This window comes from Eretmochelys imbricata, chromosome 7 (assembly GCF_965152235.1).
Source record: "Eretmochelys imbricata isolate rEreImb1 chromosome 7, rEreImb1.hap1, whole genome shotgun sequence".
Lineage (NCBI taxonomy): Eukaryota > Metazoa > Chordata > Testudines > Cheloniidae > Eretmochelys > Eretmochelys imbricata.
The window spans coordinates 4212169-4224394 of record NC_135578.1 but is presented as its reverse complement, the minus strand read 5'-3'; the positions used below and the strand labels follow the sequence as shown (position 1 = coordinate 4224394).

General features: G+C 42.8%; 1 protein-coding gene across 3 annotated transcripts in view; it reads right to left on the bottom strand.

Annotated features, from left to right (window-relative positions):
- PTPRG (protein tyrosine phosphatase receptor type G) overlaps positions 1–12226 on the bottom strand; it is a 621190-nt gene that overhangs the window by 475426 nt on the left and 133538 nt on the right. For all 3 annotated transcript variants that reach the window (XM_077822059.1, XM_077822061.1, XM_077822060.1), the window contains exon 2: positions 3952–4056. In XM_077822059.1, the coding sequence (XP_077678185.1) occupies positions 3952–4056 (105 nt within the window). The remainder of the gene's footprint in view (positions 1–3951; positions 4057–12226) is intronic.

The window sequence follows — 12226 nt, the reverse complement described above, 5'->3', positions numbered from 1 at the left end:
TTTAAAGGGCCAGGTGCTCCTGCTACTGCGGGGAGCCCCGGGCCCTTTAAAGCACCGCCAGTGTCCTGCCCCGCTACAGGGAGTGGCGGCAGGGCTCCGGCGGGGATTTAAAGGGCCCGGGGCTCCGGCCGCTGTGGGGAGCCCAAGGCCCTTTAAAGCTCTGCCAGAGCTCCGGCAGCGGGGCTCGGGAGGCGCTTTAAAGGGCCCAGGGCTCCCCTCCCACTGCAGGGAGCCCCGGACCCTTTAAAGCATCACCGGAGCTCTGGTAGCGGGGCTCGGGCGGGGGCTCCCCGCAGTGGCCGGAGCACCGGGCCCTTTAAATCCCCGCCTGAGCCCGGCAGCCGGAGCCCTGGGGCTCTGGCAGCCAGGCTCCAGCAGGGATTTAAAATGCCTGGAGCTCTGCGGCGGCCCTTTAATTCACCGGGGCTCACAGCCGCCTCTGCAGCTGGTAGCTCCAGGGTGATTTAAAGGCCCCAGTGCTCCCAGCCAGAGCCCCGGGGCCTTTAAATCGCCTCTTCCGGTTGAGGCCACGCCCCCACTCAGGACTCCAGTGTACAGGTAAATCCTTTAAGTTACTTTCACCCCTGCCTGTTTTGTTCATTCCCTCTGAAGCATCTGACAGTGGCCACTGACAGAAGACAGGATATTGGGCTAGATGGATCATTGGTTTGACCCAGTGTGGTTATTCTTATGCCTCTATTTCCCAATTTTACTTCTTTTATCAACAATAGTCACGAAAAGGATTCTAATTAGATAACACTAATCAGGTAGAACTGCATGTGATTGACGACTGAGAAAACACTATCTGTTCTCTGTAAAACAAAACAGATTGGCTATTTTCCCTGAAGAAGCTGGAGATTTATCAATACACAAAACAAAGCAAAAAAGCCAATAGATAACGTGTAATTAAAGATTGGTCTATATATTTTACACTGACATACATCTAAAATGAGTCGTGGAGGGTAAAAGCTTTTATTGGGGAAAAGGTGATATTAGTCACCAACGAAAAAACTGAATAGTCATGAAAATAAAATTTAGAAAATTGTCACATGCAGAGATGTTTCATAAACTGCAGGACTGATTAAAAACAAAATCCAATAACTCATGCAAATAGTTTTCATATCTATGACAGCAGACTAATTCCAACAGTGTTTTATTTGTTTTCTTGAAACATTTTCCTTTAATAGGCTGCAATGAACATTCCAATTACATTTTTAGATAACCAAAACCAAGGAAACATGCTAAATACCACTTAACCTGTAATTTTTGTATAGTTGGTAGAGTACAGATAACAATCGACAGACTATCCATTTTAACATACAGATTTTTCCATGATTTGTTTCCTTCTACTATCAGATTATTTAAATTCCAATAAAGAAATAAAATTTGTGACAATACCTTTCCTGTTCATTTGCTAGTATTCTCAACATTTAAATGGAAAGAGTTTATTTGTCATCTGTTACTGAAGTGTATTTGGTTTATACGATCTCATTTGCAAATGAGACAGCATCTCTTATTATGACATCAAATTAAAGGAAACTGTGACATCTGATGTTTTTGTGTATTAATGGATGAATTCTAACCTCAGCTAGTCATGCAGTTTCAGTGAAACTGATAATTTATTACTGAGGACAGAATTAGCAGTATTATCTAGGTTATAATTTTCCTATTTAGCTGACATCAGTATTCAAATTCCTTAGAAACCCAACTTTATCATTTTGATAAAACCAGTTCTGCACAATGTCTCCATCAGGACTAACATCAAATGTGTGAAATACATCACAAGTCCTTTCAAAAGAAGTGTGGCAAAATTAATGACACAATGGACCTTCAGAAAGAAACAAGTATGTGGAAACAGTTTCTGCAAACAGAACCATAGCTACCAACATGAACTTTCCTTTTTTTTCTCCCACCCCACCCCTGTTCTTGAGGAACTGGTCTGCAAATAAACTGGAGGTCTAGAAGCTTCCAGGTCTGCAATAACCAGAGAATTGCATATGGAGGTGGGTTAGTACAAGTTACTTTGTATCTTGATTAGTAGTCTCAAAACTGATCCAAGAGAGCAGGTTTCTCCTAAACCTTTCCTACCAAGTCAAGAGGACAAACAATAAAACATCCACCAAATCCTACCTTCTCTAACATATGTTGCATCAGTCTGTCTCACTGTCATGCAAAACTGTAAAATATATACACGCAAAGCAGTCGTTTGAAAGCCCCAAAAGGTTGGCATTTGGACACTCACACTTGCACTGTGAGATGCTGGGAGATTGTTTGAATAGCATATGATAGGCTGGAGGATTATTTGTGAAAGGGAAAATGGTAAAGTGTGAATTTGTGGGAGCAGAAAATTCCTTAGAAGGATCCAGAAGAACTGCCTGAGGTAAGAAAGAAAAGTAGGAGAGCAAGTTGGGAAAGTTTGGGGAAAAGTGAGGGGAAAGCAAGCAGTGGTGGGAAGACTGACCTGGAAAACTGGTATCTGAGTGAGAAGTGGGTAAGGGATTTTTGACTGGGGTCCGGGAGCCCAAGAGTTGAAAACCTAGCAGGAGCGTAATCTACAAAACTGTAAAATTGGAAGCATGCACACTTAAAATATACAATACTCATGTAACCCTAAGAACACCTCAATGTCAACCAGTAAAGGGGGTTACAAGAATATCCTGATCCTGGTATGTACATTATGGTTCACCAAAGAATATTATATAAGGTCCTAAATGAAAGCCACGCTCACACAATTCATTAATATCATTGTGATATGTACATACAGATACTTTGTAAAAAGTAATGTATGTATCCTGAAAATATATTCCTGTCAAGGAAGAACTAGCAACCAGATTTTCTCTCAGACAAAGGAGGTTTATTCACCTGTCTGTGCAACTTGTAATTTAAGCATTATAAGCTAACACAATTTACATACAAAGCTAATAGGGAGATGTGAAATCAACAGGATAACAAAACACAGGTAAATAAGCCACGGGGGTTCTCCTGAGTTGGGGAACAAACAATGAACTCTGGGGATATAAGTAGATGGCAAGGAAGACACCTCTTTATCCTGAATCTAGGAAGTAATCGGGCAATGAGATTACATTAATGAAAACAGGCTCTCAACCCTGCTTGGCTGAAAATGCTGCAAAGGACATTTGAGGTGAGATAACTTAGGCTAACTTTCTGTCTGAATATGTTTTAAGTTTAGTCTCTAGGAACCATGTAATGATTTTGTTGCATCTGTAACCCTCCTGTTACCATGATCCTTACTCACTCGCTCTTGAATCTTGATCTTTGATAATAAACGTATGATTGTTTTCACTATAAACGTATCTCAGTGCTGTGATATTATTTAAGAAGGTGATCCGGAGCTGAATCATTCAAGCTGGCGTGTGCTTTGCTCCTTTGGGGAGAGCAGACCCGGTATTACTGAGAGTGTTCAGTGGTTAAAGGGCTGATTACTGTAGGGGAATGTTTCCAAAGGGTTCGGTGATGGGGTGCACCTATTATTAATCTACAAGGCAAAGGGAAGGCTGGTATATCCCAGAGTGCTTGGGTGGCGGACAGACTGGGAGCTGACACACAGTTAAGCACCAGCAAGTCTCAGGGAGGTACCTAGGGGACTCAGTCCTGGGCACTCCAAGAACCATCACAAGTCTTCAGTGCCATTCTGTGGAGAGCGGGTGGGGGAGTGCAGCGGCTCCAAGAGCAGTGCATGAGAGTGCTATATAATTGTGCTGTTGTGTGTGGAAGAAAAGGTCACTGTGGGTCAGTCAAGCTCTTGAATTTTCAGGAGTGTCAGTACAAAAAACCAAGATGCAAAGCTTGCAAAATTAAGTCGATTCCTGTTTCAAGTTTCTGATGCATACGGAGCAGCAAAACAAATACAACAAACATTTCAAACAGGTAGTTTGGGGGTTGGCAGTGTCCCAGTCACATTTCACTCCAATATAGTATGAGTCAACTCACCTGAGTAAGCCCAGTAAGAATCCCCCGAGGCCTTACGCCGCCGTATTTGCACAGAACTACCATGTCTGTTTTCATGTAGTGAGCCAACGTACCCTTCAGTCAGAGCTGAGAAAAGGAAAGAAACAGCAGCAATTAGGAAAATGACGTTCACTCTCTAAACATATTATATGTTAAGCAGAGACAATGGGCGTGGTGCTGTTCATGAAACAGAGATGCTCCTTACTCCTGAAGAGTTCACAATCTAAAGAGACGACACAGAAGACAGGACGTACTGGGAAACCCTCATGACTGAGTTACCTTCGGAATAGGTTTTTTAGCTTCTTCTGAATGAAGACCTTTCTTTGGTGTGGGGGAGCAGAATGGAAGAGGGTGCAAAGAAGAGAGAAGGAAGTCATGGGATGTTCAAGCTGACAATGCTATTGGAGGAAAGGGGGCTAGGTGGGTACACTTCGGGGAAGGGATTATCTTTTTGTTCTATGTTTATACAGCACCTAGCACAATGGGGTCCTGGGCCATGACTGGGGCTCTTAGGCGCTACAGTAACACAAATAATAAATGACAACCCAATTTCAGCCTGGACTGTATGTGTACAGACTCTTGAGTCAGGCATACGGTCTCTGAAGAGACAACAATGGGTTACTGTGACACAGAGGCTCCTAGGCAAAGAGTCCCCTGTTCTTTGCCAACAACTCTCACCTCAGACTTGACAAACTCACAACACCAAGCACATCTTACAGAGTATTTATCCATAAAGAGTATCATGCAAGGTATCAATAGCAGATGTACACCAGCAGAGAGTCTAGCCCAGGACATTTAGACTGTCGATAGACTTTCTATCTAGCCACACAAAGGGTATGTTGTGGACTTGCTTTACTATTCATACACAAAACAATAACTGCTCTCGGAAAAACAGCAGGTAGACAGATTCTTGAGAAACACGCATGCCAGAGTCCAGCACATTCTATAAACTTTCTGCTTTTGATACAGCACTACAGCAGAAACAACATGTGAAAATCCCCAAACAGGCAGCTCTCCTATGACAAAGAAGAACCCTCTCTACCACTGTGTGGAGGTCTTTGGTGAGGCTGAGATTAATTGGCCAAAGTGGTGACGGCTTGAGAACTTCATTGAGGGGAAGTCACACTTCAGCAGCTCATGCCATCCAATCCAGCATGGAGGACATTGACACTGCCCTCCAGCCAAGGCAAGGGGTGATAGTGTCAGGCAGCCACTTTGTGTACACTCCCAAGACCACAACGCAGCAAAAACATCATTAAAAAGGAGCCACCGACCTGGTTCGCGTTCATAAAGTAAAGAACTTGAACCCACCAAACAAAACAAAAGAGGGAATACTCACTACATTGTGCCACAGAGTACTTTCATGCTTTTTTCTTGTCACTGTTAACATCTGCTTCTTTCTTTTAAAGAATTGCTCAGCTTTCGTAAGAGGGCAAGTTTATACAGGAAGATTTTGTGTATTGCTTCTGTACACGTGACAATCAAATCTGAGTTGTATGAGTTGACAAATGTCAGAAGGGTAGTCTGACAGAGAATTCCATTTTCTTTCACAATACACCGCATCTGCATACCTAGGTCTTATAATAAATGCAGAGAACACAAAAAATAAAACCTCCTTTTAATTCCAAAGAGAACTGTCTAGGCATTATTTGAAAAGCATAGTCTGACTCAACAGCAATTTAAGTCTGACTGTTCTCAGTTCTGTTATTTAATCAGGAAGGTACGAATTAAATAATTCCAACACTTAACTTCAGTAAAGTGTCCAAAAGGTTACTGCTTCTAGTAGCTGTACCACAGGTGTTGTATGCCCATCACCTCTCAAGCCAAGCATAGCAAGGCTGGGCTTATAACAAACCTTCATGGAACACCAAGTATGGGCAGTTCAGTTCAATTCTTCCCACTGAAATAATACTTCAATAACACCAGCTTGGTGCTAAGGCAACTTGGAGCTTGCTACATTTCAGTAGCAGGTGTATTAAGCTGCCCCACCTACAAAGAAGTGCAAAAAGCTTCATTTTATGGCAGAGCCAAGTGATTTCTGCAGCACAACCATGCTAAATTTCATGGCAAACTGGAAGTTCTGTAGCAGCGTGGATGTCAGAAAAGAATTTCCCAAAAACATACGGTAGGGCTCCCCCCGGCCCACGTGAACAACAATCTTGACAGATTGTGTTATTTGATCAGAACCTCTGATTTTGAGTATTTTTCCTGATATTTCAGGCAGCTGCCAAATTCCTGGTTCACTTGCAGGATCCAATCGTGAAAGCTTTAACTTAAAGAAATAAGAAATCAGGGTCCATGCTGCGGGATTCAGGTTCAATATGTCATACCCCTTTCTCCTGTCTACTGGGAGAGGGTCTACTTTCTCTCCTCCTCGCTGATGACAGGAGAGCAGGAGATATCAATGTGAAGGAGAAGGAGTATGTGGAGTCAGAAGAGGGACAGGCAACTCCATAGGGAGAGATGTGACAAAGCACGTGGGGGACTGGAGACAGGAGGAGGCAGCAGCCGGGGGAACAGGAAAAGAACATGGTGGTTCAGAACTTCAGGAAGTTCTGACTTTGAACCATGTGTCCTGGGACGAGTACACTGCAACTAGTTGTTATCTAATGCCCCACAACGCGGAGTTGGATAGTCATAACTTTATTGAGCATGCAGATACAGAATAATTGTAGACAGTAAACAAGATGGCAGCTGATTTTCCAGAAAACTCTGGATTTCTTCACCAGAAGAAGGATGCTACATAACCACTTCCACCAGAGGTAAAGTTTTGCTACTAATTCCACAGCCACCAGGCGCTGGGTAGGCCCTACCGGCAAAACAGGAAAGAGACTGGGTCTAAACAATTTAGGGATTCTAAAGGGAAACACTCCAAGTCAGCACACAACATTTAAAATTAATTGTAGAACTCTTTGAACTCTTAGCTTGAGCAATCAAAGAATGGCAGCGTGGCAATTCTTCAGTGTGGCTATGAATCATGCTATTGATTTTCAGTATCTTCTGTGCAGAAAATTAAATTATGTAAATCTAGGCCTTTACAAATCTCTTACTTTAATGTAAAATTGAACATTTGCTAAAGTCAGCATCATATTTATGCAACTAAAAATTTGACATCCTTATGAAAATATGCAGTTTTAGTCTTCTACATAGACACTAATTATAATTATAAATCTATCTTTACTCTTAATAGGTGAGCAGCCACATTATGCAACGAAACATTATGCAATGAAACAAAAGCCGCGGTGATGAGTCTCAAGGTATGTTTACACTGCAATTATAAAACAGTGGCTGTGACTTGGGCTCGGACTAAGGTTTAATTGTGGTGTAGACTTTGGGCTCCAGCTGGAGCTCAGGTTCTAGGACCCTCTAAGGTGGGAAGGTCCTGGAGCTCCAGCTGCAGCCTGAGCCCAAATGTCTACATCACAATTAAACAACCTCTTAGCTTGAGTTACCTGGCACAGGCCAGCAGCAGGATTTTAACTGCAGTGTAGTGTGACAAAGTTCCTCCTCTACCTTGGTGGGTCTTGCGCTTATTGGCGGATTTGCTCGCCTTGGAGCTTCACGGCAGCCCTTAGTTTGGCCGCTTTCGTGAACCCACAGTCCAGGTCAACTCCTCCTGTGTCTGACCTGGAGTTGGGAGGTTTGGGGGAAACCCGGGCTCGCCCTCTACTCCAGATTCCAGCCCAAGGCCCTGTAGAATGCAACTGTCTAGAGTGCCTCCTGGAACAGCTGTGCGACAGCTACAACTCCCTGGGCTACTTCCCCATGGCCTCCTCCCAACACCTTCTTTATCCTCACCATAGGACCTTCCTCCTGGTGTCTGATAATGCTTGTACTCCTCAGTCCTCCAACAGTATGCGTTCTCACTCTCAGCTCCTAGCGCCTCTTGCTCCCAGCTCCTTACACGCGCACCACAAACTGAAGTGAGCTTCTTTTTAAAACCCAGGTGCCCTGATTAGCCTGCCTTAATTGATTCTAGCAGCTTCTTGATTGGCTGCAGGTGTTCTAATCAGCCTGTCTGTCTTAATTGTCTCCAGAAGGTTCCTGATTGTTCTGGAATCTTCCCTCTTACCTTACCCAGGGAAAAGGGACCTACTTAACCTGGGGCTAATATATCTGCCTTCTATTACTCTCCTGTAGCCATCTGGCCCGACCCTGTCACAGTAGACATACCCTCAGAGCCCAGGTCAACTGTCTTGGGCTTGCAGGGCTCATGTGATGGGCTGAAAATAGCAGTGTAAGCATTCCCACTTGGGCTCTGAAACCCAGCAAAGGGGATGGGTCTCAGAACCTGAGCAGGAACATCTACACTGCTAATTTTTAGCCCCATAGCATACGCCCAAACTCAGTTGGCCCAGGGTCTGAGATTCATTGCTACAGATCTTTTCTTGCAGTGTAGATCTGCAAGTACTTAATCTCACTAAGCCTCCATTCTCCAAGTGTAAAATGGAGTTAGTAATCCTTCCTTACTTCCCAGAGATGGTGTGAGGACATATTCATTAATGTTTCTGAGGCACTCGCATATCATGGTTATGTGAGTTATTTCAGTACCAATATAGACAGATAGATGGTCTGGTCAAATGGATGGCAATTAGCTCGTGTGTATCCAAGAACAGGAAAACACTAAGTAAATATTAATGGAGCTAAGTTATTAACATTAATCACTAGAGTTTTCCATTATTCCTTCACAGGTGGGAGACGGTGAACTCACGAGCTCTGAGGTTCAAATCAGTTCAGCAGCAGAGAGCAGCAAACTTGTTTCTCATTGTACTCAGTAAGAACTGGACTCTGCAATGCAGATGGGAGTCGGAGGTCAATACAAAGAGGACTAGGGAAGCTAGGCAGCTTGGGAGTGGTTGAAGTTGCAGAAGGGTGGACAGGAGGGTCAGATAGAAAAAAACAACACACCAGTTGCCCTGGAAGGAAACGAGAAGAGGAAAAAAGGAAGGAAGTGGGGGGATCACTGTATGCAGAAGGGGAGAGAGATTGTGATACAAGGAGACACAAAGCCAGTGTCCAATTGCAAAGGGTGCTGGGTACTCACAGGATTGTACATACACCAAGCCAATGCTGAAGGTAGAGATGCACACCTTTATGCACACCAGCATATGTGGTCTGAGAATTGTAAATACATATTTAAAAAACATCGGGCCTAATTTGGCTCTCAGATGCATGGATGTAAAATTAAAGCCAGAGCCACTCTACTGATTTCTGCTGAACTATTGATACCTATCAGCAGGAACAACAGCAGCAGTCAATGGATTTGCACTGGCTCCTATCTTAACTACTTGCTGTAAGAAGGTAAAGATCCCTACAGATATCATGGTGAAATCTCTCTCATCCCTAATTCCCTCTAATTTTAATCAGTACTAAGTCTCAGATCCTACACAATATTCTAAAGTGAATCAATCCGTGTCGCACTTCTACAGCCAGCAAAAGCAATGAAATTTTGTGCTGTTTATTTAATATTCCGATCAGCTTTCCATTTGTTCTGTCTCAGTATATTAAGTTTTCAACAAAATGGATTTGATAAGTACCCTCTAAGGCACAATAAGGTAATTCCTTTCTGAATACTCTAGTGATATTCAGAGTTCACATGAAAATACAGAATTTAACCCCATCTACCTTATACATAAAACTATTATAATATTTGGAGAGATTATACTCTAGGCATTAGTGTTCAAATGATATGAAACAGTCATCCATGTAAGGAAAAAAAAACCCTTTAAGGCTGGTATTTCATAACTAATGATTTCATCATTCATACATTATGTTAGATTAACTCAAACTACATTCTGAGCTAAAAGCTGATCATTTTAGGCCTTGTCGGCATTAGAAGAGGTGCACTGCTATGACAATTAATATGAAATTGTTCTGATTAAACTGGTGCAAACCCCAATGTAGACACACAAACCAGTTTATCTTAATTCAGTAATTTACCCATGCAAGCTGATTTAAGCAAGCATTAAATCAGTTAAGTGTGTCTACATTTGGGACTTGCACTACTTTAGCTAAATCAGTTTAGTTAAACCAGTGCTACTTTTGTAATGTAGATAAGCCCTTCAAGACTGTTCCTGACAGTTAGGCTATTAAGAACTTGGCCCTCCATTATTATGTGAAGTCTTAAGGAGCACAGAGAAAAATCTCGTTAGTGTTTTAGCCATGAAGGGACTTTGTTATCCAGACTGTTAGTAATTAGCCCTGTGGTTAATTCAGGCTGCAAAAAGAGTTGTGGGGTTGGGTTTTAGGTGTTTTATGTGTGCACCAAAAAGGTATTTTATTCAAAACTATATCATTTTTGAGCTAGAGAGAGATTTACAAATTTTAGAAGGTAAAAGAACATGCACAAGACCAGGGCTAAGGGCTGTGAGCCAAGACAGTTAACTATCTGTGAAACAAGCCTCGTTATAAAAACCAGCGTCTTCGATTAGGTGCACTGGCTTTATTTTCAATCAGATACTGCTAGAGAGACAGTTAAGATGTAGACACCACAAGACTGAGCTTTTCCACATGTTCAACTGCAAAAGCGTTTACTATTCCAGATGATGTCTTAAAATAAACACTGCATGATAGGCCAGAGAGGGAGGGAAAAAAATAAAAAGAGAGAACAATTGATAGAAAACAGATTTATAATGGTTAACAGTATACTTGTACAATTAAAATAAAAAATGATTCAATCCATCTCTCTAGTCCCTCTCACAGGAAACTGCCTAAACAGAACTAGGCCATTTTCCTCAAATATTTTATCAGCCTCTGACAGCAAATAAATCTACAAAACATTTCAGGCACAGCTAGTCCATTTTAATACTGTATTGCTTTTAAATAGATTTCTCAACCACAGAGCCCCACTTTTTGTCCAGATGATTTTATATCTTGCCAAAAAAGGATGAAAGTCGAACGACATATGGTGGTCAGACGGTACCAACAAATCATATTCCAAGAAGGACTTCTTCCTTTGATTATACCACAGTGACTTTCCTCTGATTCTCAGATAAAAGACTAAATCTATTCTCCAATGGATGAACGGGTAATTTTCATGGATGGCTCCCATTAATGAACAATGGGAGTTATGCTCATAAATCTCTTATGACTCAATGGGAGAAAAGGCACCCTTGAGCTGTGAATCTGCTGAGCGATACAGACCGTACCGCCCATATGAGAGTCACCCTGCAGATCCTCTTAGGGTGAATATAAGCTACAGATCTGTTCATGTAAATGGCATGGGACCTTTAGATCTATTCATTCTTTCTGCTGCTTATGTACCTGATATATGATGTGGTTGCAGCGCAGCGGCTGAGAACAGGAACATAAACGCAGAGCACAGCAGGCCTTACAGGAACTAACCGGCAGATTGCAATTTGAAGATGAAAAATAGTTCAGGGAACACAGTGTCACATTGTGGGGAAATAAATTAACCAGTGGAATTAAAACTCCCTGTACCAAGCAAGAGGAATGCAGCAGCTGCTAGGAGCATTAACCCTTTGCACCCTGGTGAGTTAGAAGCCACTGAATTCACTCTAATGCATTTTCCAGTATCCCACAGTATCAGGAAAACACAACTCCCACAAACATCAGGGTTGCTGTAAACAAACCATTGCAAATCTATTTTCACAACACAAAAGCAGGCATATTGTGACAGGCTGTAGAGCCCTTCGAGGATTGACAGGGAAGTCCCCCACTGCTGGGCAGTGAGACTCCCAAACTTATGCAAAGGGGTAGCCTCCACTTACCCGTGAGTGGGGTCCCAGGGCGTGTAAGGGTCGCTAACCACTGCCAGGGACATTAGATGAGCTCCCACAGAATTTTGAAGATTGAATCCAAATCCCCATGATCATCGCCAGGTTTTATGGACCCCTCTCCAAGCCTGTCTGGGTCTGAGGGAAGGCAGCCGAGCCTCATTAGCGAGTCAGCCAGGCAGCCTCAAGTTATACTAATGACCCCATTAAGGGAACTTTAAAAAAGGGAGCCTGGGGAGGTCAGGGAGAGAGAGAGCCTGCCAGTTTTGTCCAGGGAGGCTGCTGCGTGATTACAAAGAATTTGGTTTTGTATTATGCAGTTTACAACTCAGTTGGCATCAGCTGTGTGAGATGCAGCATTGCTGGTAATTTTGGGCCGCTGATCCAAATCAGATAATTGGAATCGCCTGCAGAACTAGCATTAGACATAAGCAAAGCTGGCCAGATACCCAGCGGTGCCAAAAAACAATTCATTTTCAGCCTTTGTCCAATGACAAAAAAATCAACTGGCTGCATAGAGA